This window comes from Cyclopterus lumpus, chromosome 16, assembly GCF_009769545.1.
Source record: "Cyclopterus lumpus isolate fCycLum1 chromosome 16, fCycLum1.pri, whole genome shotgun sequence".
Lineage (NCBI taxonomy): Eukaryota > Metazoa > Chordata > Actinopteri > Perciformes > Cyclopteridae > Cyclopterus > Cyclopterus lumpus.
The window spans coordinates 10,882,134-10,908,187 of record NC_046981.1 but is presented as its reverse complement, the minus strand read 5'-3'; the positions used below and the strand labels follow the sequence as shown (position 1 = coordinate 10,908,187).

The 26,054-nt window shown below is 43.5% G+C and overlaps 2 protein-coding genes across 9 annotated transcripts; one reads left to right on the top strand and one right to left on the bottom strand.

Annotated features, from left to right (window-relative positions):
* Positions 1–1,274: 1,274 nt before the first annotated feature.
* On the bottom strand, positions 1,275–21,400 carry adar (adenosine deaminase RNA specific). 3 transcript variants are annotated; one of them, XM_034553082.1, is made up of 16 exons: positions 21,310–21,400; positions 11,686–13,459; positions 11,198–11,523; positions 10,321–10,516; positions 9,796–9,998; positions 9,232–9,367; positions 8,773–9,011; positions 8,311–8,467; positions 7,636–7,804; positions 7,271–7,364; positions 7,037–7,153; positions 6,789–6,916; positions 6,480–6,662; positions 6,255–6,367; positions 5,721–5,854; positions 1,275–5,183 (listed from the first exon to the last, which is right to left on the bottom strand). In XM_034553082.1, the coding sequence occupies exons 2-16, from the start codon at positions 13,330–13,332 to the stop codon at positions 4,859–4,861; spliced, it is 4,167 nt and encodes a 1,388-aa protein (XP_034408973.1). In that variant the 5' UTR covers positions 13,333–13,459; positions 21,310–21,400; the 3' UTR covers positions 1,275–4,858. The 3 variants fall into 3 exon arrangements, with proteins under 3 accessions (XP_034408973.1, XP_034408972.1, XP_034408974.1); XM_034553081.1 differs by lacking the exon at positions 21,310–21,400 and adding an exon at positions 16,828–16,950; XM_034553083.1 differs by lacking the exon at positions 21,310–21,400 and adding an exon at positions 14,840–15,185.
* On the top strand, positions 15,341–25,363 carry LOC117745059 (neuronal acetylcholine receptor subunit alpha-7-like). 6 transcript variants are annotated; one of them, XM_034553089.1, is made up of 12 exons: positions 15,341–15,586; positions 18,104–18,208; positions 18,508–18,660; positions 19,795–19,934; positions 20,324–20,368; positions 20,783–20,892; positions 20,976–21,055; positions 21,288–21,455; positions 21,776–21,970; positions 22,448–22,534; positions 22,681–22,790; positions 23,204–24,088. In XM_034553089.1, exons 3-12 carry the CDS (start codon positions 18,609–18,611, stop codon positions 24,086–24,088), a joined length of 1,872 nt encoding a protein of 623 aa, XP_034408980.1. In that variant the 5' UTR covers positions 15,341–15,586; positions 18,104–18,208; positions 18,508–18,608. The 6 variants fall into 6 exon arrangements, with proteins under 6 accessions (XP_034408980.1, XP_034408981.1, XP_034408978.1 ...); XM_034553090.1 differs by lacking the exon at positions 18,508–18,660 and having other exon boundaries at positions 23,204–25,363; XM_034553087.1 differs by having other exon boundaries at positions 18,104–18,660; positions 20,786–20,892; positions 23,204–25,363.
* Positions 25,364–26,054: the final 691 nt, after the last annotated feature.

Below are 26,054 nucleotides of genomic sequence, written 5' to 3'. Positions count from 1 at the left end.
TGTTGATGTTTGTGTGTCTGCCTGAGAGATGACTGCAGTCCTCCTGAGGCTGTCTCATCTCTCTCAGCTAAGTGGCAATGCCGGATTCCTGACAGATGTTTTTTTGGCACTGTACAATCATACAGGAGTTGATTCACTATAGATCTAATGTACTATGTAGATCATAGTGGTGATCGTTAAATTACCACATGACTGCATTTTTAAGGTGCTGTACTGTACAATCACTGTAGTCCAATTGTACATGTTTTACTAATTATTGTAGCATTAAGGATGCACTAGCTTTGCTATACAATAGTGTGTGTGTAATCCCCACTATATGTAGCTACCACATTTAAAAGCTGAATTCATTCTGAACATTAATAAAGCAGTAAACAAACTATTCGCTATGTGAAGATATCGTGGAATAGTATCTACCTAAACAGAGAAGCAAGTCACTCTCCCTCTGCGTTGTTATCCGAGCTTCTCCTTGCTTTGTTCACACGGACCAGCTGTGCATGCTTTTAGTGCATGTTTGTGCACTAAATACCAGAAAGGTGCACTCAGATCTATAGCAGGTGTGTCTGCGACAATCGCTGCTCTAATGTATAATTGAATGAGCAAAACACCCCAGTTGGCTAACCCTGCAACACAAGTGTATCAGGCGGGTTTTTCCACTTGCACATCTCACAGATATGCTCTCATTTTAAACTACGCAGACTGAACTATTTTTTTTTTTAGCAATATCTATATAATCATTATGTCAAAGGCATGGAATAATAATGCAGTCAGCTGTGTGTGTGGTTCCATTAGCTCTTAGCTAAACAGTGAAAGAGAGCCAACTGTTTCCCTCCACTGTGGGTGCACTGGCGACCCGACCAGATGGATGTCGGTTAAGAGGAGTGTGTGAGGAGTCAGCAGGCAGTCAATGGCCGTCTAAAACTGGCAATAATAGGTGTTTAGAAAAATGTCAATGCAACCACAAGAGGTAATTGAGCACGCTGCCATAACTAGCCACCCAAACATATTCTGCAGTTTGCTGCAGCAGAAAAAGGATTAGTTGCGGACAGACACAGAGGTGCACATTCATTCACGGACACACGCACACTTGTGTGAGCAAAAGCATGATTCTCCTGGCAGAGAAAGGGTGATAATAAAAGCTCATATAAAATGTGATGTGATTAAATTCAGAGTTCATAGTTTAGCATAGGAAAGCAACACATATATATTGGTTTACTTCCAGAATTCAGATTTTTATTATGAATGTATACAATTATACACATACTGTACAAGTCACATTGCCACTATGCACCATTTATTCAACGTCTCTTTAGTCGATGCTTAGTGGACTTGAGGCTCCATCCCTCCTGTCTGATGGACATGTCTCTCCCCACTCAACCTTCATGTATTCCCTCTTTCTCCTCTCATTTATTTCCATTGAAGAGCATTGAGTGCCTCGTTTAAACCCCTCAGTCTGGACTAATATTTCACTCCATGCAGCCCGTTCCACTTATCCATCCTTCCCTCTATCGTGCTTTACTCTTCTCATTCCATCATAAGTCTTGCCCTCCCATCATTCAAAATACATAACCGTATGAATCCAACTTGATGGGAGAGATCCTGATTGAAACAAGCCCTCACTATTGTACACAGATCATTTGGCCAACACAAACACATCCATATGTTTACACATGTTTATATAATTATTACCAACTTGAATGGGAACCTCATTAATTAATTTCTTAGCGCAAACTGTAATCATGTGTCGGGGTATCGGCAAACACATTGATAGTGTTGGGATTCCCCTGTTGGACAGCCTCATCTAATGAAATGAGCCGTTCATGCCCCCCATCATTAACAATACATGTATTTACAAGGCACTACACTGATTGGCTGGCAGTATTGCTGCCATAATCCTGTCCCTGACAGAAATTACTGTTGAACCGAAGACAATACCGGACCTAATGCTACACAGAACTGATTCCCAATTAAGACACTGAATATCACTCTTTGTTAGTGAGACATCACAGCCAATGACAGTGTTACTGCTTCACATGCAGACACAGCATAGACAGCGTGGAGTCTCACTGGGCTTTTGCAGCACGGTTTCTTCCAATAAAAAACCTTTTGACGTTGATCCTCATCTTCATTATCATGAGCTGCTTTACATCTTTTATATTATTTTGTATACATCACTTCCCAAATGGTCTATTGTTCATCTTCACATATCTATGTAAACCCTTTTGATTGCTATTTGCTGCGTGCACTGATCAAGTTGAATCAAATATACTACTTACATCGCCTAAAAATGAAAGCAAAAGGATAAACATTTCGTAAGCTTGAAAAATAATGTAATGAATTTAAGGAGCCTACGCAACATAAGGTACTACTTCATGACTAAAACCAATGTCAGTGCTGAACAGATCTTGAGTATCACCAGGGGCTGATTTCATGTAGCCTTTCGTGCACACACACACACACACACACACATTCCTGCCCAAGGTGAGGACAGGTTTCCATCTGCTGATCCTTTGGTGCATTGCAATCTGCTCTTTAGAGGCCAGACTGGCCCTGAACGCCACCCTGAGGAAAGGCGCCCCTGCTGTAAAAATGTGCCTCTAATACTCAGTCAAACCATCAAGACTAGAACAGATTTTTCCCATCATCGTGTCTGCATTAATGTAATTAAAAACTTTGCCTTGCGAATAAATAAAAGTCACTGACACTCACATTTTAATTATTTTCTTAAAATTATCCAAACATTAGTAAAAAAAAAAAAGCATAGTTCTTTGCAGTTTAATTAAAACATAGAAATACAGCTGTAGATGATTTATAAAATATATACATAAAAAAATTACACCAATACATACACACAGACATCTTTATACAAAAACATCTGTTTGCATACAGTGGGGTCCAAAAGTCCACTACCAAGAACCATTCAATTTTAATGATAAAAACAACTGTTCTTCTCTTAAAGCTTTATATTCAAAAACACAAAAGCTGGTAACCATCAAATGAATGCAATCATTAAAAAAAAACTGCAAAAGAAATACTAAAAAAATGTATATATTTTTCTCCATTACGTCTCATGTGTAATTCTGATAAAGGACTTTGTCGACTTGTTGAGTCGGAGTCTAATGTCTTTATTCAGACAATATCATGAACCACTGCTGAAGACAGGCGCAAAGTCCTCAATTAAAACTTGACTTTAGGGCTGCAGTAGGAGAGCTAAGACCAGATAGAGGCCTATCATTACTTAGCTTAAAACCTTCCTTTTCCATCAAAACAATGGCTTTTACAATCAAAAGCAACAACAAAAAAAAAAGTTTGAAGTATGGGAGTGCTTTCCCTCTCTAGTGACCTGACCTCAAACAACACACATTGTATCATCAAGCTAATTTCTTTCACTTCCTTCATAAAAACAACAATATGCAATATTTTGTGTTTACATTTCTGTTAGTTCTGAGTTTTTGGAACTGGGCTTTTGGACCCCACTGTAACATCTGCGTGACCATGTATTTGTATATACCCGATGTATATATTGCACCATCCATCTACATAAGAAAATAAAGCACAGACTACACACTCTCCGATAACAAAACTGTCCTCACCTAGCAGTCCTCAGAAACTGGCCATACAAGAAAACCTAAAAGCCTGTTCGTATCAAGATGAAAAAACTCAATTGAAACCATTTAAACGATATGCAGGACAGTTGATACTCTCCAGGATTTGATTGCATGGCCAGCTACTTATGAACATTGTTGCCAGAAGTGAAGATAACAGTAGAAATACACAAGCAATAACCGAAATATTGTACTTTTGGGGAGGTCCTGACATCAGTAATTCTATAAAAAATAAATTATGGGATTGATCACTCTGGCATATGCTATGCTATTGGTAACCATGACAACACCATATGGATGGCTGAACAGCTGAGGGTGTACAGTTAGTTTAAAGGGGCCTCCTGGTCGAAGGCTTCAGGAGCTCAAGCCTCAAATGTTGAACCGTGAATGTTTGGTTAGTCACCGATCAGAGTAAAAGTTGGTATTGGGGTTCTTTTGTCCAGTGAAAGTTGTGCTGAGCAAGGACTAGTTTACTCGTGACATCCATCTCGGGTGATCGATCATTCAATCAAGATTCCTGCTGAGAGCGTCTGATTGCTTGCTGTTCAAAAAGCAGCTGCTTGTATTTCAACGCAGCAGAACGTAGGGAGCAGAAACAATAATGAGCACTACATGATCGAGGATGTTAATGTAAATTAACTTAATCACAGTTAACAATCACACTGCTACAATGGTGGGTCATATTAGGTTGAATGCCAATTAGCAGCACATGTCAGCCACTTAAGTTCTCATGGCAAAACTAGACAACAGCAGTTTAAAGAGGCCAAGTCACCTGGGTCCAAACTGCACTTGCAATAGTCAAAACATATGCAACATTAGTTTACGTATCAAGTAGAACAGAAAAGAAAGAACAAATGGCAGGAAACCAAGCCAAGGGTATAAACTGTATACAGGAAACAAATAAGTAATTGTTTTGCAAACTAATACGACCCAGACGTGTAGCAGTGTTTACCATGGTGATTCCCTGACTTCAAACTAATTCCTTCTTCGTGTGCAGTTTACATTGTTCTGTACAGCTCCGTCTGTCTCCTTTGACCCCACTCATCCTTCAAGCTTTACCCTTGCAATCTTCCTCTTCTATTATGTCTCTTTCCAATCCTCTTCCTCCGCAGCCTTTAACCATGTCCATCAGAAGATGCACTTGTGGCTGCTGCCTACGCATGGTTTGATTGTCTTGTTTCAATCACGTCCACCCTTGCCGTGTGCAAGTTTCTTCTCCCCACATATTTACATCACCGACTTAATAAAGCACCGTTCTATGCGTCCTCTGGCTTGATCTCCACTGCTGCTCCATTTCTACTGCTGCCGTATCCCACAGGGACACTTGCTCCATTGTTCCGGTTCCCCTCCCCTGACTCAAAGCTCTTCTCTTCCAGCGGCTTGCCGATCCAGGCGCCGTAGCCGTGGTTGCTCAGAGCTCGGAAGAAATGCTGCTTGGTTAGCTGGAAGGACAAGGCCAACAACTTGGCCTGGGAGTAGCAGGGCAGTGCGAGGAGGTCAGTGCGGCCACTACGCTCACACACAGAGCGGAACAGGCAGAACAGGTTGGACTTGGACACTCTGGACACACAGAGTTTGTTCCTGGAGGAAAGACATCAGAGGGCTGCTTAGGAAGACAGTTCATAGAACAACGCATGGCAACATTTCCTCTGATCATGCAGTGTTTCCCATTTAGCTTACTTATCTGCCAGCTGCTCACTCTTCTGGGCAATTTAATTAAAATATAATAAAACTTGTGGTTACATGACCGTTTTTTACTGAGCACTTTAATTTATCCAAAACAACGCTGTCAATGGTGGTAAAGTGTTTCTGTATACGTCTTCTGGGTCTCTTCATATTGTTATGGTGTGTGATCAATGTCACGATGATCAATAACAAAATCACATTTCTGGAAAGCATTTAAGAGACATACTGAGCAGCTACTGTGTAAATCAATCTTTGCCTGAGCAAAGAATTGACTTGCAGCTGTTGTGTTAAAGCCGTGATTGTTAACCGCTAGAGAAGGACAACAACTAAAACCCTGAAGAGGCCAATAACAGGCTTTACAAACAATCGAAGAAAGCTATTAATACACAATGTGTGCAGCTATCAAGAGAGGAAAAAAAAGTCAATGTATACCCATATCCATCCAGTTTGCCCTTGGTGCCATCCAGCACCTCGACGCTTTGCTGGTCTGGAAAGCTCCAGTTCACACTCGACTCCTTGGTCTTGCCTGTGTGCCGTGTGGAGTCGTACACACTCACCCTGCCGACCTGCAGTCCAACCAGGTGGTGAGGGAGGAGGGATGGGAGGAGAGAGAGAACATATGTTGGTCAATCTAATTTAGCCCTTGAGTGCGAGTCAGCAATTCCAAACAGTCAAATTATACGTCTATTGCATGAGTCAGTCCGATGTCGGCGTCGATTAAAAATGGTGTATTCAAACAAAAAATTGTTCAAAAATAGTGTTTCAACTGTATTACTCAGGCATCTTGCCCGGCGATATGAGAGTGACCTACCCGTTTCTTCTTAATTGACAGATGAGCCAAATTTAAAGATGATGAGCAATAAAGTAACAGTTGTGCAGGTGCAACTAGGAATGTAGGCAGCTCAATTAATAATAGTTTTGAGAATGACCTCAATAGTCCCGATTAATGTTCCCATTTGACATTACCTCTGGGTGATTTAGCTTGAAGGGAGGAGGGAGACTTTGGGTGAACGCTTCACCGTCTCTGGCCAGCCGACAGCAAACAGCACGAGTGAGGTGACCGTGGCTGTACAGGTAGCCTGACCGTCAGAACAAAGACACGAAGAAAAGACGCAAAGTAAGAGGGGTAAGTCGTTCAATTTCACTCACGTTAACTCTAATGAAAATATTGAAAACAACAATATGTTTTACCGAGCGTGATTGACTTCAGGTAGATTGGATGCAGGAAATGGGTGAGCAGTGCTCCCTGCAGACCCAACACGTTCCAGCGCAAGATCTTATCGCTGCAACTCATGGTTCGCAGCCTCTCCCCGTGCTGGATGCCGTCCCACGTGGGCACAATGGCACTTGACTCCACTGGGATGGTGCCCTCACCTGGCACAAGCACCAACAAACAGACAAAAGGTCACAGGGGTTGCCTACAGACTTACAGATTTGGCTTCCATGCACTGCACTAATATATATTTGCAAAGACAGATGCGTGTCCACTTCATCTCTCACCGTTCTCGACTTTAGTGCGGAGCTTTCCCTGCTTAGCATTCTCAAACAGAGGTTGATGACCCTCGTCTTCATCTCCTGCCTCACTGCATGACTTGTCAAACAGAGCACCGTCCCCACAAGGTGCCGTGCTTCGGATAAAAGAGAAAGACATACGGTATTAATATTACTTGAAGTCTAAAAGAGGAGGGAGCCCACATTGATGCATTTGAGTGGTGGACGTGATAATACTAAACATCAGATAATCCCACCTGATGTAAAGGTGAAAGGTGATGTCAGATTTGATTTGCAGTTTCTCATTATCCACTGCCTCAAATATACTGTCATCTGTGTTCTCATAATGCTTGAGCAGCTCAATGTATAGAAACCTGAGAAGAAAGGAAACGGTGAGTTAGACTCATCGCTAATATCGTGCAGACTGGGTCTTGGAGTATTTCGCACAATATGGAGATGAATACTGATGACAAAGTAAGATCTGTTTCTACCGAACAAATCCCCTTCTGGAGATGATTTCAGCGTGGCAATCATTAACAGTGTCCCCTTTAAGGCTTAGCTCCTCCCCTTTAACACATCGATTACCTGACAGGGAAAACAAACAAACAAACAAACAAACAAACAGAGACACATTCAATGTCAAAGTTCACAACAATGCAACACCTCTCGGTTCAGCAGTGACCTAGTTCTGTTTTAGCTTTCTGAAAGTGCATACCTCAGATTACAGAAATCCATCAAATGTACTCACATCATGAAATAATGCAGTGAAAAATAAATTTGTACGTTACAACACAATTGCTTATGCACCCCTTTATTACCAACTCCCTTTGCTTGTATGCTTAGGTAATGTATATACCAGTTCCCAGGCTGACAACAGTGCCCAGGCCCTCCCCCCTCCTCATGACGACGGTGGCCAGAATCTTGCGTCCCAGAAGGCTGTGCTGGATACGTGTGGTCAGGGCGTTGAAACGCTGGTGACTCAACATTGCTATCTGGTCATGCAAAGTGCTGCCACTCACTGGAAGCTAGAGAAAGGGATGCATACAGAACAGGACAGGCAAAATAGAAGGAAATGAGGATTATTAAATATTCAGTAGGTCTGAAATTTATTTGACTCTGCAATCCAGTGATAAATCTGAAAAACTAACACAGTAACTCATTCAATCTGTTTCAAACATATCTTAAACTGCCAGAGTATGTGGTAGAAAAAAACAACATGTGAAGCAAAAGAATGTGTTTTGCTGTCGATACAAATTCACCACTTCCTATAGCTGCCACTGAACTTAGGCCTTACAGTCAGGAGAACCGATTTGCTTACTGTGAAACAACAAATGTGTGGAGTTATTGGTTCTGGGTGTCATACTTTTGTATGCATATGTTGTTATTTTGATAGTGATTTGCTCAAGTGAGGGGGTTATAATTACATGCAGGTGTGGCCTGTAATTCCATTATGTCCTGCCTTATCCCCATGTTGAGCCAGAGAAAGCCTATGCTTCATGATAGAGAATGTGAACCACTGAAAAGTCAGTACCTCAGCTGGGATGAGCTCCCCAGTGCGGGCTGCTCTCTCAGCCTCTCCAATTAGAACCCGTAGAGCTGCATCTGCTGCTTCCTGTTTTCCCTGCTTCTTGTTGGACGCACACACTGGAGGGAACCAGCGTCCACCCAGCTTGGCCTGGTAGGTGAACCTGAGGAGGGGCAAAGAGAAAGGTAACTGGATAATCAGGATTTTCTCACTTTAAGAACAAAGTAACACAAATATCCAAGCATTTTTTTTTCTTTGCATGTTAAGTGTGGCTAGAACAACACAGATTCAGACAATGGTCTTCATTAATGTTCCAAAACTTAAGTATTATACATATTATTTGTTCTCAGAAAATAATGTTCTTTGTTGACCCGAGTACATGGTAACCAGGACAATAAGAAATTCCTTTTATCAGGTATGTACATGTTAATTGTGTGTTTTTTGTACAATCATTCAGTTCACACATACTTAGGCTCATGCGGTGGTCCAGACTGGCCCACTAGTCGAATCTCAGCGGCAAAGCCCCGCGCTCTAGCATATTCCAGAAGACCTGACACTGCGTTGTTGTTCAAGTGGTTAATAAGATCTCCAACTCCTGCCTCGTGTGCTGCTCGCAACTCATCTGCAGTCAGAGGTGGCAAAGAGGGACACGTCGTCGCAGTACCACTAGCATCACTGTCACTGGAAGAGCCCAGGGGCAACTGAGGCTGGAGAAGAGAGAAGGGAGTGGAAAAAAAGAGTGATGTGAACAGGATTGAGCAAAACAGAGCAGAACTGAGCGACAGAGGCGACTAAATCATTTATTTCAGCCCGAGTGATATGGTGGGTTTTTTGTTTGTTAAAGTTATTCCAGTCATTCTGGGGATATGCAAAGCTCTTCTCTTTTGTCCCAAATGAAACACTCAAGTTGTTCTTTCACTTTCTCACCTTGTTGAGCTGCAGTCTCCCATCAGCCATTAATTCTTTTACGGCCTCCTCTGCTGCCAGCTGGCGGGCGGCCTTCTTGCTGGGAGCTGAGGCCTCTGTAAACAAGTTCTCTCCAACCTTCACCCTGTACATGAACCTGAACAAAAAGGCAAAGACGGTTAAGAATAGTGGGAAGAGAGAGAGATTATTGATATGCTTTTCATCATATATCATAAATGATATCACATGTGCCTGACTTTTCACCTTAGATAAATGAGAAGACGCAACAGAGTAAGTAGAGCCTATGGAGTAACAGTGTTCAAGACAGATGCACGCAACGTGTTTTAGAAAGTGACTCGAGGAACACAACATTTTTTATTGCATCTACCAGCCGGCTGCCTGAAGGACCATAAACAAAAAGAGTGGTAAAGAGTGACAAGACAGAGATGGTATTGTGTCTTTGTCAGCTGACTACAGTAGTGAGAAAAGATTAAACAGAAATAGCCGATCAACTGCTTCCCTGCGGGGGAACTTCCACTTTGGGGGAGAGCATCAGCCAAAGGGACAGATTCAGAGGGGGGGTACCTTGGGTCATGTGGTGGGCCTGCCTGCCCAGTGACGATGAACTCGATGGGGTTCCCGCTGCGCTGGCTGTACTCCATCAGGACGGACACCGGATTCTTCCCACCAGGCAGGGAGCGGGACAGCGGCTGGCAAGGTCCTTCCACTGTACCCATTCCTTCCACACTACTAGTCCCAAAAGCCCCTGCTGCGCCTTCAGCTTGCCCCTAGTGGCCAGTGGAGGAGAAAAATATACTTAAATTATGGGATGTACTGTTTGGTGGTTGTAGTTTTAAAAAAATATATTGAAATCTATTGAAACTTTTTAAAACCACAGTTGCAAAATAATCACAAACAAAAATGATGGCCTCTACAACTTCTTAAACTTGACTGATGTATATTGACTTCTGTTTAAAGTGTCTGCTTTGATGCAATAAATGTAGCGCGCTCTACTCACATGTTACGTTATCTCAGGTGTTTAAAGCAAGACTAGTCTGTCTTTAGGTGGATGATGGTGGCTAATTTGAGAACATCCAAACAAACACTTACACTGGTGTCTGGGAGTACATCCATCACTTGGTCCGCACCGACAGTATTTCCCTCGTCTCCCGTACTCGGCCCTGCCTGACTCTCTCCGATGAGAATGCGCAGGGTGGCAGCCGCCGCATCCTTTTTTGCAACTTTCTTACTGGAAGCTTCTGCGACAGGAAACAGCCTTCTGTTGAGCATCACCTGCATACGAAATCTGACAGAGGAAAAAAAATAATACATACAGATGAGCCAATACATGATTAATTGAGCGGCTACAATTTTCCAAGACTAAAGTGTTGCAAGTGTTATTGTGCTACAACCAATGTCCTTTTCATTCTTAATTGGCAGAATCATACGTCTTCATTACGGCAGCAGATTTATTTCCTCAGAATTTGAATCAATAGCTTTGTCATTAGGTGCTCTACAGAAAGTAACACAACATGATGCATACACTATGATACAAATGTACAACAACCAATTACAACCCCAAATGTGTAAAGTTGATACAGTTAAGGATGCACTGTTTTTCTTACCTCATACCTAAACTAAGAGCATTTCCTGATGCAGATGACTGATATCAATGATCTGTTTCTCAAATTTAAAGTGGCCATGAAACTAATTGGGTCAATTTAATGAGGGATTCCTTTGGCACTGAAAATGGAGCATGTTGCCTGTCATGACCTAATTAATGTAACTGATATAATGACATTGACAAAGACAATGTATTTAATGTGGATTGACCTGATCCAATTTGTAAGGTCAGAATTGGCACTGGTGCATCTCTAGCTAAGTTTAAAAATTACAGCATGAATACTATAAGACAAATATCACAGATTAATTGACTTTACTCATTTCAAATTTGACAGTAACAAACAGAATAGATTAAGAGACTAACCGTGGGTCGTGAGAGGGCCCTGATTGGTCGAGGAGCAGGAACTCACAGTCATGGCCCAGATACTGGGCGTACTCCATGAGGCCACTCACGGGGTTCTTCAGCCTCACCTCCTGTAATTTGGCCCACAGGTTCTGGGGAGGTGGAGCAGCCAGCGACACAGCTACAGTTCCCACAGAGTTGGCCTGTTCTACTGCCAGTTTCCCAGCATCTGTCTCTCTGCGAATGGCGTTGAGGAATTCTGGGATGTCGTCAGTAGCCCACTGTCCTTCGTTGGTCTCTTCATCTTGACACGAGGTGATAGAGGGGGGCTGGAATGAGGACTGGGACTTAAAAATGAAAAAGCAGAGATAAAGGGTTAATCAAATTATTTCCAGTTATGTTTTGATACAAAATCACATCCCTGCAAATTCATTTTCATATTTTTCATATGAATGTTATCATCTTTATAACATTTAATGAATACAAAATGAAAAGCACGTTTTACTTACCACCTCACTACGACTTTGCTCTGGCATCCAACCTTCTGGGAGTGGCAGTGGCTCGAGGCCTGGTATTGGTGGTAATGGTAACGGCGACAGAAAGACGGACTCTCCTCTCTTCTGATCTCTACTGGGTTCTGGGATCTGATCCCCCTCAGCACGGCTGCTCTTTGAAGCTTTAAGGCTCCTTTCCATCCTCTCTCTGCGGTGGGTGGAGAGCTCCCAGGTGGGCGGGTTAGTTCCACTATTCTTAATGACTTCACCTTGCTTCTCCAGCGAGTAGAGGGTTGGATTGACCTGCTTAGTACCCCTAAGACCCAGATTTTTGGCTATGACAAGAGCAGTTGCCTCCCTTGAAGCCAGCAGGTACTGCAGAACTAGCTCCTTCTGTTCTGCCATTGTGGGAAGTGGTGGATCAGGTGAGCTGGTAGTGATGGGATGTTGTTTCTCCTGGTGCTGACCTTTCGCTGGTGACTGGGACTCTTCAGAGTCAGATGATTCTAAAGAGGTGCAGTAAGAAGAACTGGATGCTGCGTCAGAGTCCTCTTCTTTGCTTTGTGCCCTGTTTTCTGCTGTTTCTGTTTTTAGTTCAACCTTGGCTTCAGATTCTGGAGGGTGTCCTGAGCTGACACACAGATGGGAAGGTGGACTTTGTACTTTAGAGTTTTGATCTTCCTCACCTCTAAAAGGTTCTCTGCAAAGACTCCACTCAGGAGGGAGGAGTCCTTGCTTGGAGGCTTTCTTTGAGCGCGCCAACAAGTAAAGAGCTTGGTTGACTATCTTTTTGGGAAGATGCAGTTTTTTGGCTAACAATTTTGCAGAGATACCCTCACTTGGCCTCAAAGCAGCCAAAGTCCTCTGAACCTGGTCCTGGATGTCAGAAGTAAGAGTTAGGTCAACTTTACTAGAGTGTGAATCTGCCAAACTCCTGGAGGCAGAATGTCTGTCAAACCGTTCTCCTCTTCTTTTTGGTCTGTCTCGATGAAGGGACAAAGTCTGAAAATGTTCACACACAGAATCTATTGGGACGCGACACTGTCTGTTGGAGTATGGGTTGTGGTTTGTACCGTAAAACTGGTCTTGATTCAGGGGTTGAGGGCCTGTGTTGCCGCGCGGGGATACTGGGTATACAGAAGTTTGGTCCTGACTATACTCCCGTCTACCCTTTGAGCTGTTGTTGGGGTATGATGAATATTTACTGTAGCCTGACTGGTGCTGGTATGAGGAACTAGGACGCCTATCTGAGACCCCTCCTCCTCCCCCTCCCCCTCCACGTGGACTGGCTCTAAACTGTGGCGCCTCAGAGCTGTGTCCTCTGAGGAACTCTGCCTGTTGGTACTGAAAGGAATTGGGAGCAGGATCGAGACCGTGATTCAGATTATATGAGCTGTTAGAGGCCTCTGATTTAGGGTCCACTTTACTGCGCTTTGGTATGGGTGGAGCGGAGGGGATGAGAGAAGGAGCTGGGGGTGGCTGTATGGGCACTACGGGACGGACAGGGCTGTTGTGGTAACTTGAATATGGGCTCTGCTGTGGGCCAGCTCTAGGGTAGAGTGAGGATGGACCAGGTCTGAAGTAATTCTCGTTGGCCTGGGAGTCGGGTGGTGGATGCCTGTTGTAGTGTTCTTTGAGAGGCCCTCCTCTACCTCTGCTCATAGCGCAGGGGTTGAGCGTGAAGGGGGCCGTGCGGTTTGATGTGTAGCTTCCTTTATAAGTGTGCGTCCTCTAGCACCAACAGCAGAGCCTGATGGAAAGGCAAGGCAGGCCAATAACAGCAGAGCACCTGAAATACAAACAAAGAACAACATTAGGAGAATATAAATAAGAATAAATAAATAACAGTAATATAATCTAATCAAATAAAAGTCAGCAGCAGAATGGAGGGCAAGAGAAAGTGTTGTTTAAGCCAATAACCCGAGTTTGGACACCTGCTGCCAAATCTCCAACCTGCTCAAGTGTCCTTGGATAACTCAGTGAATTTATACCAGCCTCAGATATGTAATCCCCGTGAAATGCAAACTCAAATATACAGTAGACTACTAAATAGCTGGGTATTATGGTAAGAAAAAATTATGTGCGGAAGATAAGCTCTAACGTACAACTACACTGTCAACGTTGCTTATTCCGATTACACCCTAGCCAGTCTACACGAATACTGCAGGGTGACATATTGTCTCTCCCAGTCACACTGAAACTTAATCCCAGGGCAAAAGGATGGTGATTAATAATTCAGAAGTTCTTGTGACTATTCTGTTTTATTTCTGGCCTGACAAATTATTGCTGTATCTGGATCCATAGCGGACAGGACAAGTGAGACACTGATGCAGACAAAAAGGACAGCTCCAAGGACAAAAGACATTAAGGGCTGCCTGTCAGTGACACGCTGTGGGCAGAAAACCATGCAGTTTCTAGCCGACGTCCTGACGGAAACAATGAAGGTTTTGCAAAGCTTGGTTTATATCATCATCCAAAAACACACATGAACAAATGTAATGAGTAGTAGTCTCTACCAGCATAGTCCCGAATTCCAATACCTCTTTGGTACAACAAACATTGATTCAGCACTCAACTTCAACACTCAATAATGTCTATAACAGTGAGACTGACAACAAGGAGACACCCAATACCGAGTCAGGTTTCAAACCCCCTGGCCCAGTCAGCATCACAGCTCTGTCACATTGAGCTGAGCAAGTCTGAACACCACCACATTAACAGAAAACACCATAGTGTTGGTTCATCACAGTAATGGGTACCGACAAGGCCCGCAGCCCAGGGCCAGACGAGGCTGGAGCTGACTCATCTTGACCCTGATGCAAGGCAACAGTCGACAGCCAAAATAACAACAACTCTGTTTTTCAGAATCCAGTCTATTATGCTCCTCACTGTTTAGATCCGGAGGGGACGCATGGGCTGGACAACGGATGAATAAACTTGTGTGCACACGTCATGCTCTTAGATCAAAGCATGCACAGCCTGATGTCCTACGTGCCGACTTCCTCCATCACTGAGACAGACCTCTGTGTTCGCGGTCAACACAGCAGTGCCGACATTAAACTTGGTAGTGATCCGAATTATGTGCACACATCTTCACACGTGCATGCAACATAATACATGTACTGGTAACACAAAGCCCAGTGAGCCCACACAGTATTACGGATCTCACCTCGAGTATCTCAAATAAAAGTGGCAACGGTGAAAAAAAAAAGTGGGAATTTGTAAAGTTGCGGCTCCTGTAACCTCCCGGAGATCAGATGATTAAAACCGAGACCCGGAAAAACAAGAGCAACTTTCAATACACAAATCAGAGTAAACACGTAAAAGTAAGGAGGGAACCGGTTGTAGGTTAGACAAAGATGTCAACATTATTTCTTTGTTTTCCGAAGCGCATGGTCTTCCGTCTTGGATGAGCGAGGTCCTTTCTGTAGCTTCCACTTTGAAAACACCAGTGATGTCGCTCGCTTATAAAGCCTGTACGCAACCTTGAAAACACGTTGCTACCTGTTGCAACATAAGGGTGGGTGGGTGGGAACCACGGCATGAACCGTGCAAAGGGAAACAAGATGATAGCCGACACGAGGCAAGTTTCGATTTCGTTTCTGACGACAAGTTCGGTTTCCATTGTTGGTCACGTGACCCACAGACTCGCCAACCAGAGCGGGCGAGACTTATGCACAGGCATAAAGATGGATATCAAGAAGTTTCTGTTCAGTGTAAAACCTAATAAACGTATAGCTCTTCTGTGTCGTGTCATAACGAAGGTCGCCCTGTGGTCCATCTCAACAACAATCAGTGTGCCTGTGTTACTGTGGCGCGACAAGGACATCCTCTCTTCAAAGCATGCAGTCTAGAGAGGACACAGACGTCACGTCATCAGATCAGGTTCTCACATCAAGAGAGAGTGATGGAGATGGTAAGGCAAACGATTTGGGGCGATACACATATCACGTTGAGATATCGTTACTGGGTTGTGTTGGGATGGAAAAAAGAAAAAGAGTACTATAAAGTGATGGCACTATCACAAACAAGTGTAGTCCAGACACATGTTGTACCTAAAACAATATAGCCCATTCCCACACACGGATCTAGTAACACTCATTAAAATGCAGCAAACTTTAGCACCAGTGAGGGATTTCCAACAATGTATGACTCGGTAAATGCTCCCAATCTCAGTATGATTATTAGCATATTAATAATACAAAGGTTAATTTAATTTAATCTATACATAGCATTACAGTGAATTATACAAAACACTATTTAGTTATATAAAAACAGGACACAGTTTCACATGTGTGCATCATTCTTAACGTAATATGGACGAAACAAACTCAGTTTGAAAGGGTGTCTAAGTTACTAGCTATACACAAACACCGAGACAGAAAACACGTGACGACCTGTTCCGAGGCAAAGTTGCCATGTGTCGCAGAACGAGGCAACTCAATGGGGCTTGAGCCGGCGATTAATCATATTTATAGTATCGCAGTATTACAAACTTGGTGTCTGTGGCAAAATCCAATGTCTCCCAGTTGTTCTCCATCCAAATATGCACACGATAAACAGTCAAAACGTGAAGCTCGTGTATCAACAAAGCTTCAACTCTGGGCACAGTTGTTTTCACTCATAGGAATATTACATTCCTTGTGTAAGTTAGATCTAGCAATCGCACACTGGATACATTCATCAGCGAGGTTATGTTATTGAAAAGAGACGGATTCATTAAAAAAGGTACCACTATTGTGGGAGGGCTAACGTTAATCACCAAGGGCAACGGATGATACTCGAAAGCCCTTTGCAGTCATCCCTTTCTTTTATATTGGCCGTGTTTTCAGAAGGAGCATGACGCGTCGACGTGAGCAGCTACAGGTCGGACGTGTTGCTGGCATTTAAAACCAACGCGTCACGTGTGTTCGGACCGTTACCCCTCAGAGTGCAATACGGTAAAACCATGGTAACGCTTTTAGCATCAGCCAACTGCACGTCGTTGCTCCTCCAGCTAACGTGAGCTAGCCTGCTAGCTTATGACCAGTAGCGGTGCACTGCACCATTTCCAACTGTCGCCTGCCGCACATTGCCTGCTCGCGAAACGCACACAAACCACACTTCACCAAAGCCATTAAAACAATTGAAAGCACCTCAGCGGCTTCATTTGATTACCTGAAGTCGCAGTGTTTCGGCTCAGCGGCTCGTGTTGCTGTGCAGTATGTTAATGCGGTGGTGCGGCGATACCATGGACAAACAATCAAAGAACTGGTGCGCGAAAAAGTGATGATTATTGATTGCGACCGATAGAGAGCTGCGCCGTCGCATGTGGATGACGCTTCCACACCGGCAAGGTTCGAATATGTTTCAGCGGTCTCCTCTGAATGCTTTTACTGTAACATTTAGAGTAATATTGCATTAGGTTTTCAACTTTCAACAATGTGTTGCCACAGAAATTACACATAGATGTCGTTTAAGCAAGGTTGTCTTCTTTGTGTGTCCTGAGCTGAACATGGGTGAAGTTTGCGTTCATTTCCTTGGGGACAGTAATTATGTCGGGACCCCTCGGTGGGGCTCCCTGAAAAGTGTTTAGATTCTGTCTAATACATTACTCTTGTGTAATAATACAACATAAGCAAGGAGTGAAAAATACATTATTCTAAATGATTCACATTATTCCGAAGGACATACGTGAGGGGGTCCCTGTGTCTTCTCTTATAGACAGCCTCAGGTGTCCTTGGGTAACAACACATTGAGTATACCTTCAGTTTAGGCAACAACACTACCTGGTTAGTTTTTGGAAAAGATCATGGTTTGGGTTCAAATATCTTGCTCATGTGGGCAACAATAACCTCAAGATAAAGTCCGCCGTTTTTAAACCCAAGACCCGATTGCTCTCCACCAACTGCAACACACAGGGCATGATGGAAAACACTTGGCAGTCACCTGATCAAAGAGCTAAATTACTTAAATGTGTGGCACACCATATTTATTAAAGGGGAGGAAGAATATGCTTATTGAAAATGATATTATTATTATATCAGCCCATAATTAAATCAGTTTGCGAGACGGTCTGTTCAGTTAAATTGTGACTATGCAGGTGTCTTCCTCAACCATCCTCTTTGGTAAAAGTCAAGGGATGTTTGTAGAACTCTTTACTCACAATCAATGTGTTTATGATATCGAGAGCTTTTAGGAGACCACAGATTATATCTTGCAAGATAAATGTTGCACTTTGCTAACATATCCAGTGGATGTCACCATTACTCTGTGAATGCACTGATGCCAGATCAGTTACAGAAAGAAATCAAAGCAGCCTTTGCATGTTACTGGCTGGTGAAGATTAGACAATGACTGTAATGTAGTAACTTAAAAAATGTTTCCTTGCCATGTGTTTACATTAATGACATTAATATTTTTGCTCCATTCATTTTCCTCCCAAACTTTGAAGACACCTGGATTACTGCTGCAATATCATCCCATGAATTGGATCCATAGGCTCTCAAAAATGCAATGTCCTCTTTGAGCTCCTTAACAAGACCAGGGGGATAAAACAGTGAGTAAGTCCGAGGGAAATTCACAGATGATGACAGATAACCCCATATCAGAAAGTCTGCAAGAATGAATGAGCAGAGAAGCATGAAGGGTGACTTTGAGCTGTTGATCGGGACGTGTACAGATCTTCGTATCTGACTTACTCTGACATGCAACATCTCCCTCTTCAGTGGAGTATTCCCTTCACTGCATCTCTCACACACTCTGCCTCTATTGCTCTCTCTCTTCCCCTCCCCTTTACCTTCTCTGCCCGTATCGCACTCTCTCCATTTGTTTTCCACAATCCTTCTTCCTCTTCAGACCCCGCTTTCCATCTCACTCTCCCCCTTTCCCCCCCTCCCTCCTCCTCTCTCTATTTCTCCCTCTTCCACTCTTTCTTTGTTTATCCCGAGGAATGCAGTATGTGGCAGGCTCTGGCTCTCTGGCTGTTGATACTCGCTACTCTGCTCCGGGGTGAGTGACTTTCATTGGTGCTTTGAGTGAACAAGTGTGTGTTTTCGGCATGGTCTGTTTATACTGTATGTGCTCTTGCATGTCTTGAGCGAGCACTCTGCTCTGCACTCAGCAGCTCAGTTCAACACCGGGAGAGAGTCTGCTGATGTGTAGGCAGACAGAAAAAATGGATTTATGTTTGTAATGGGCAAGCAGCAGTGTGAAATGCAATCTCCTTTACTGCAAATTTCAGAGCTGAGCTGTGCATGTTTTTGTTATCGGTACGACAATACTGTGATGGATGGATAGATAGATAGATAGATAGATAGATAGATAGATAGATATGGGGTTATGAGGCAGCTAATGGTTAATACACTATGGCTTGACAGTAAGGACTATTAATCTGAATCATAGACCTATTTGTGGAGTCATATTGATATTAATTACGGTTGAGTAAATTAATATCGATTTGACACCATGCAGTAAGTGCATTAATCTAACACCATTTAGCACTCCTACTGAAGTGGCATATGCGTTTTGCCTGCAGAAGAGGCTGATTAAAGTGTATACTAGTGTTGTATTCATTCATTCAATGTGCCTCTTATATACCAATGATTGCTCCCTCCACATCAAAGTGGTTTCCTTGTGGAGAATGAATCAAAAGTGAATTGAGGGCTTTGGTGTGTCTGTCTGGGTGTCTGTCTGTTTCAGGGTGTAATGGCCTCACTATTTCCTGCATGAAATTAATCTGCCATTTTTACAGCAGTTGGAAAGACTCTCTTGTCCCGTGTAATCCACTGTGCTGTAAATTCCTCTGTGCTCCATCTCTAAAACATTACCCTTTCCTTTACCCTTAAAATCCCACCCTCTGTTTTACCTCTACTGGACCATGTCTACTCTCCCTCTGTTAGTTTGGTTCTCCTTCTCTTTCGTTTACCTGGCCTTCAATTTCTACACCACTTTCCTCCAAACTATCCATCAATCCTCGTAATAAGACCACTTCACTGTTATTGCTCTCTCTTCAGTGCTTTCTTGTCTTCCCTGGCACAGCTTTCTCTTTGTAACAGTCACTTTTTTTTCGTGCTCTTCTTTTGTGTTTCAACTCTCTCATCTTTCCATCCCATCCATTGAACTCCCTCCCTCTCCCTCATTCAGTGTCAGTGCAGGGCCCTCACCAGCGGTTTCTGCTCACGGAGCTGCTGAGGGACTACAACCCCATGGAGAGGCCGGTGGCCAACGACTCCCAGAGTCTCATTGTTCAGTTCTCCTTTACTCTGATGCAGGTCATGGATGTGGTACGCACAGCAAATATGTTCCATAAGCATGAACATACATCCATGCACTACATTCATACAACAATGCATATTACTGTGCATCTCTTCCTAATGCAATTCTCATGTAAAAGTGCATTCAAAAGCTAAAGCTAATATGACGTTTAATCAGTCTGAATCAATCAAACCTCCCCAACTTGAACTAATCTTGAAGGTTAAAGGTTTTCAAGGACATTATTTCCTTGTTGAGCTGCAGCTCATACTAACACACATAGGGAATATACGAAATATGATAGGAAGACTGAAGATACCTTTAGGAATGCATTTTTACATAGAACGAGGACTGTGGATTCAAAGGACCATTATTGGCATGAATGTCAAAGTCACTGTTGTGTTGTTTTGTGTTATGCAAGGATGAAAAGAACCAGATCCTCACCACGAATGCCTGGCTGCAGATGGTGAGTGTTATGAATAACATTAACTGTAATATTGATCCGTGAAGTGAAAAGCCTTGTGTATGCCTCACTCGCATCGGCCTTATCGTGAATATCATGAGAATTCACCAGCTTCAATGTCTACGTCAAGTCAATCTTAATTATAGAGCCTCAAAATCACAAATCACAACTTTGGTTCATAGTGCTTCACAATATGTGCAGCATGCAGCACCTTCTGCCCTTCAAGCCGTGTGTTGTATTGTAAGAAAATAAATCCCTCAAATATCCCAAAAAGAAGAGCAGGAAGAGCAACAAAGGGGAGGGGGGGGGGGGGTGGGGGGGGAATATGTATTAGAACGTATGTCCATGTATATGTGTGCACGTTGTCATGTTTATTATGTTAATATTTAAAACCAGTGTTGTGCTTGTGTCTCCCAGCAGTGGTATGACCACTACCTCCAGTGGAACCAGTCAGAGTATCCTGGAGTTAAGAACCTGCGGTTCACTACTGACCAGGTCTGGACACCTGACATATTACTTTACAACAGGTATGTGTGGAGTACCAGCATACACCCCCCCAGTGCTGCGGCTGGGCTCTGAACTATCTCGCCCCTGTGTTATTATCCTCCAGTGCTCATGATAAGTTTGATGCCACCTTTAAGACCAACGTGCTGGTTAACTCCAGTGGCTTCTGTCAGTATCTGCCTCCAGGTAAGTTTGCCCTCAAAACCAAACTACGTCTTCTGTCCTTCTGCTCACATACTCATGCTCTGGCAAAATTAATCCGGAAAATATTTACTGCAATCTAATATTTTCTTCTTCACTTACTTCCAGATGGCTGCAACAAACAACTTATTTTTTTCGAGTAACATCTTGGGGTTGAATTAACTTGACTTATCAACTTCCCTTTCACTTTAAACTATTTTCCCTGCTTTTCTTCAAGGAATATTTGTAAGCACATGTACCGTGGATGTGCGATGGTTTCCATTTGACATCCAGCGCTGTGAACTGAAGTTTGGCTCCTGGACATTTGACGGCTGGCTGCTAGACCTCCAGATGAAGGAGGCAGATGTGTCAGGATACATGACCAACGGAGAGTGGGACCTAGTGGGTAAGACAGGCTGTTGAGGCCCTGGAAGACAAACAGTGTTGCTTAGTAACAGAGCTTACCGACAATCATTTCTGTCGAAGTTGCCTGATGCACATTTCATTCAATGAAAAAATACAATAAAACAAATCAGCATATAAACAACAGATTCTGTCAACCTGCAGATACCATCACAGGTTTTTATGAAACCAGATATTTCCTTTAACACCACTGTTCAATAACATTGTTTATGATGCCGGTCCTACGTCAGAGCTTCTTGATATTCTTCTCATTCATTCCTTACTTATTATAATGCCGTCTTTGCTTTTTCTCCACCGCCTCAGAGGTCCCTGGAGGTCGTCACGAAGTTTTCTATGACTGCTGTCCAGAGCCCTACCCCGATGTCACCTTTGTGGTGACCTTACGAAGGAGGACTTTGTTTTACGCTCTCAATCTCCTCATCCCCTGTGTGCTTCTCTCCTCCATGACTCTGGTGGTTTTCCTGCTCCCCGCCAACTCGGGGGAAAAGATCAGCCTGGGTGAGTAATAATAAGAGGAGGGTGGAGAAGAACAGGGGTGATATGTTATAATACAAATGGATGAGAATGTATGAATAAAACCAGATGTGTGACTGCTGTAAGATAAAAATAGATTTCTTGCTGCATATTCGTCCTTCCGTCCGTTGGATTATTTCACTCTTCGAGTGTTGCTCTTACGATCTCTCTGTCAACGTTACTGGAGAACTTTCAATCCGCTAAGCGCAGCTTTTGTAGTATGTTAGGAGAGCTGAAACGGAGAGAAGGAGAGACTGATAAAAGACAGAGACAAGGCCAGAGGGAATATGAGAAAGACAAACATCGTATGATCGTATTTTCCTATTGTCAGACAGACCGATGGTCGTGGAGAGATGTCTCGTGCACCGTACCAAATATGCTGTCCCACCAAGTGCACTCGCTTACTTTCTTCTCTTTTGTGTTGCATCCCACTACTCCCTGGTGCCCTGTTTCTGCCTCCAGGCATCACGGTTCTGCTTTCTCTGACTGTCTTCATGCTGATGGTTGCAGAGATTATGCCCACCACTTCAGATTCTGTGCCCCTGATAGGTCAGTTTCTTTCTGCATATGTACTTATCTGTATTTGTCTGTGGGTTTTAGTGGTTTCTTTGGAGGGGAGAATTGACAATGTTCATAGCATACAGATCGTCAGCACCCTAATGAGTGAAATGTGCTTCCATCCTGCCTGGTCTCAGGTCAGTACTTTGCGAGCACCATGGTGATTGTCGGGATGTCAGTCGTGGCCACAGTCCTCGTCCTTCAGTTCCATCACCACAACCCCAACAGTGGACACATGCCACGTTGGGTGAGTGTAATAACTATAATATTATATGATCTTTGGCTCTTGGACCACCAAGAGGCCACAGATTGTGTGAACGCTGTTAAATTCAGTGATACAGGGTCGTGCAGTGCTTTAGAGTTGACATTACAAGTTTTGAATCAATTTTGAAACAAACAGACAAGCCAGTGTTGAGAAGCAAAAACAGATGTAAAAGTATCCTATATCTTAGTTCTGGTTAAAAGCTTAGTAACTTGGTGAGTCGTGTTTAAGATGGTGTAAAATGTTATGTCAACATTAAAAACGAGAGGTTCAATGTGGCGTGATAAGAATACTAGATACGGTTTAACCTGATCAGCAATATGTTGAAGGCCAATTAAGACCACAAAGACACATTTAATAGTGTTTTTCTTATCAGTGTTCGTGTCCTTGTGTGCCAGGTGCACTTGGTTCTGCTGCAGTGGGTACCTTGGTTTCTGCGGATGAAGCGTCCAGGAGAGGGAGTGGAGCCGCCTCTTTCCAGCTGCCAAGTAGACTCTCAGAGCAAGACCCTGTCCTCCCCTACCACCACCACCACCACCACCAACCCCACGCCAATGCCCTCCATCTTCCCCCAGAGCCTCAACTCCCTGCAGGCCAGCCTGGCTCAGCTCAACCACCCTCTGTCACACCCACCGCCCCACCGGCCCAACTCTCAAACTGTTATCCTCCCTAATCCCATCCACAGAGATCCCAGCCCCAATCCACATCCACAGCCCAACGGCCATCTGCTTTACATGGGCTTCCAAACCTTCCAGACCACTGCAGAGCTGGAGCCAGTTCACAGGAGCAGAGCCACAAGTTTTGGGAGGTTCAGCAATGGACTGAAAGGAGGGGAAGGAGAGGAAGCTGATGCAGGAGGAGGAGGACCAGCTGGAGATACAAATATCCATCACCACATCCAATCTTCCATGTTTGGGAGCCCCCCACAGGAAACTCCACAGTCCCCGGACCATGATCCCTTAACCACATCCTCTGGACCCTGCGGCCTAGAGGCCGGGGTTGTAGCAGGGAGATCAGCTGGTTTACATACCCACAGAGGTGTGATCCGATCTGTGGCAGTAGACAACCAGCTGCAGGCTCTTCTGATGGAGGTGCAGTTTTTAGTGGAACGCGTTAAAGAGCAGGACCGGCAGCTCAGCGTGTCAGAGCAGTGGCAGTTTGCTGCGGCTGTCATCGACCGCCTGTGCCTCGTGGGATTCAGTGTTTTCAACATCATCTGTACCATCGCTATTCTCATGGCTGCACCCAACTTTGGAGAGGCTCTGTCAAAAGATTTCCTCTGACCGACTAAAAACAAAGAAATGAGAGAGTGGGAGATGTCAGGGATGTGTGGAAGCACAATGGCTGCTAATGACACTGGCACATACAACGGCAGATATTTCCTATTCAGTAAACTGATTGTGATGTAAAGATGTCCTGATGCTATTGTTTTGTGTGTGCCATTTTTCACAATACAATATACCTGATGATGCTCACATTTACGCTTCACACCTCCTCTTTGAAAGTTTGATTGATGTGTTTTGTTCCCTTGTAATATTATTTGACAGTGAAATATGAAATGAAGAGTTTTGCGAATGAGGATCTGAAAAAAATCATCACAGAATTGATGTGGTCACTGGGAAGCATGACTTTGACCTAATTTGTTATAAAGTATTTGTACTGGTTGCTAAAGTGTATTTGTCTTTGGATGCTACATGAAGATGCTCAGTAGAGAAACTGGACCCTGATGTGCTGCATGTAAACCTGCATTTCCTGACAATACTGCCCAGAGTCTCTGTTTGCTGTTACTTCCCAAAATACTATTTATACAGCGGTACACACAGTTTGTTCCCACTGGTACGTTTTTTTACAGGACTTCCTTTTTTATTTTAGAATTGTTTTTTCCCACATGGTTTCCATCTCAATGCCATTGTGATCACGGTAGCTGCATAGTACACTGAAGTAAAAACGTACTATACCTCAACAACTACCCTGTATACTGCCATAGAGTTTGCTTAAAATTTTTTTTTTTACATTTTTATTGAACCTTTTATTTAACTAGGATAGGTCCCATCGGCCAAGAGTCCCCTTTTCAAAGGACTCCTGGCCGACATATGCAACACAAGATAAGAACAAGTGAGCGTAAACAGAAACAGAAGAACAGACAAATCAACAACTTATAACGTCACAATGAACAAAGTGCAATACGAGCCATCCACCCAAATCAGTTTAAGCACCAACACCCCAACGATTCTGTCTCCTTATTTTTTAAAATGGATTTGTTATTCAATTTCTATGAAATGAAACTGTTCAATGACATGTTATCTCTGCTCAGAGGCTCTCTCGTTTTATGGTTTTATTCATAACGTGGAACAATATTGTCCTTCTGTACAACACACACACACACACACACACCACAGCAGCACACCTTCTCTTATCCACTCACTCACACTTTTGTGTATGCAGAAAAATATAATCTCTATGACTCTGGCTGTACCCTGAATGTAAATCGCGCCATACATTTTGCAGGAGTGTTGTACACTGAATGCCAATAAAGTTGTGACAGACCGAGCCGTAAACATTGTGAAATAAACAGCCTTGTGTTTTGTACTCTCATGCATCAAATGTTCCATTCTCTGGCTCTCCTCCCTTCGATTGAGTTTTAAAATGACACAGAAACCGAGGACAGGATGAGTGAGGGAGAGGGGGTGTGAGAGGAAAAAGAGCCAGAGAGAGGAGAGACAAGATGGAGGTAATGAAGCGCAGCAATAAAGGAAGAAAGACAGAAAGAGAGATGGGAGGGAGGGCTATGCAAAGGGGACACAGATGGAGAGGGCACACAATGAAAGAGAAGAAAAAGAAACATGGTGGTTGCATGATTGAGAGAAACAGAGGAGGGAGGGAACAAAAGTGCTGAGAAAGCCAATAGGAGCTGATCAACTTTTAACTGATTGCTCATTAATGGGAGAGGGTGGAGAGAAGGGGGAGGAGAGGAGTGAATTCGCCCCCTCCTCCTCCTCCGGGATGCTGCCGCTGCTAAACTGTTCTTAGACCAGCATTTAGTGGTGACTAGACATATTATGAATTGGCAATGAATGTATTTCAAGGATCTTGGCCCATGTAAAAATGATTGACTGAAATATTGCAAACACACTGATGATTGATGAATTGTTGTTTTGGCACAGCTTTAGTACAGTATGTGTGCAAGCACGGCAGTTCACTATTGGAGCAATTCACTGTGCATTTCAATGGCCTACGTAGCTCCTTCCT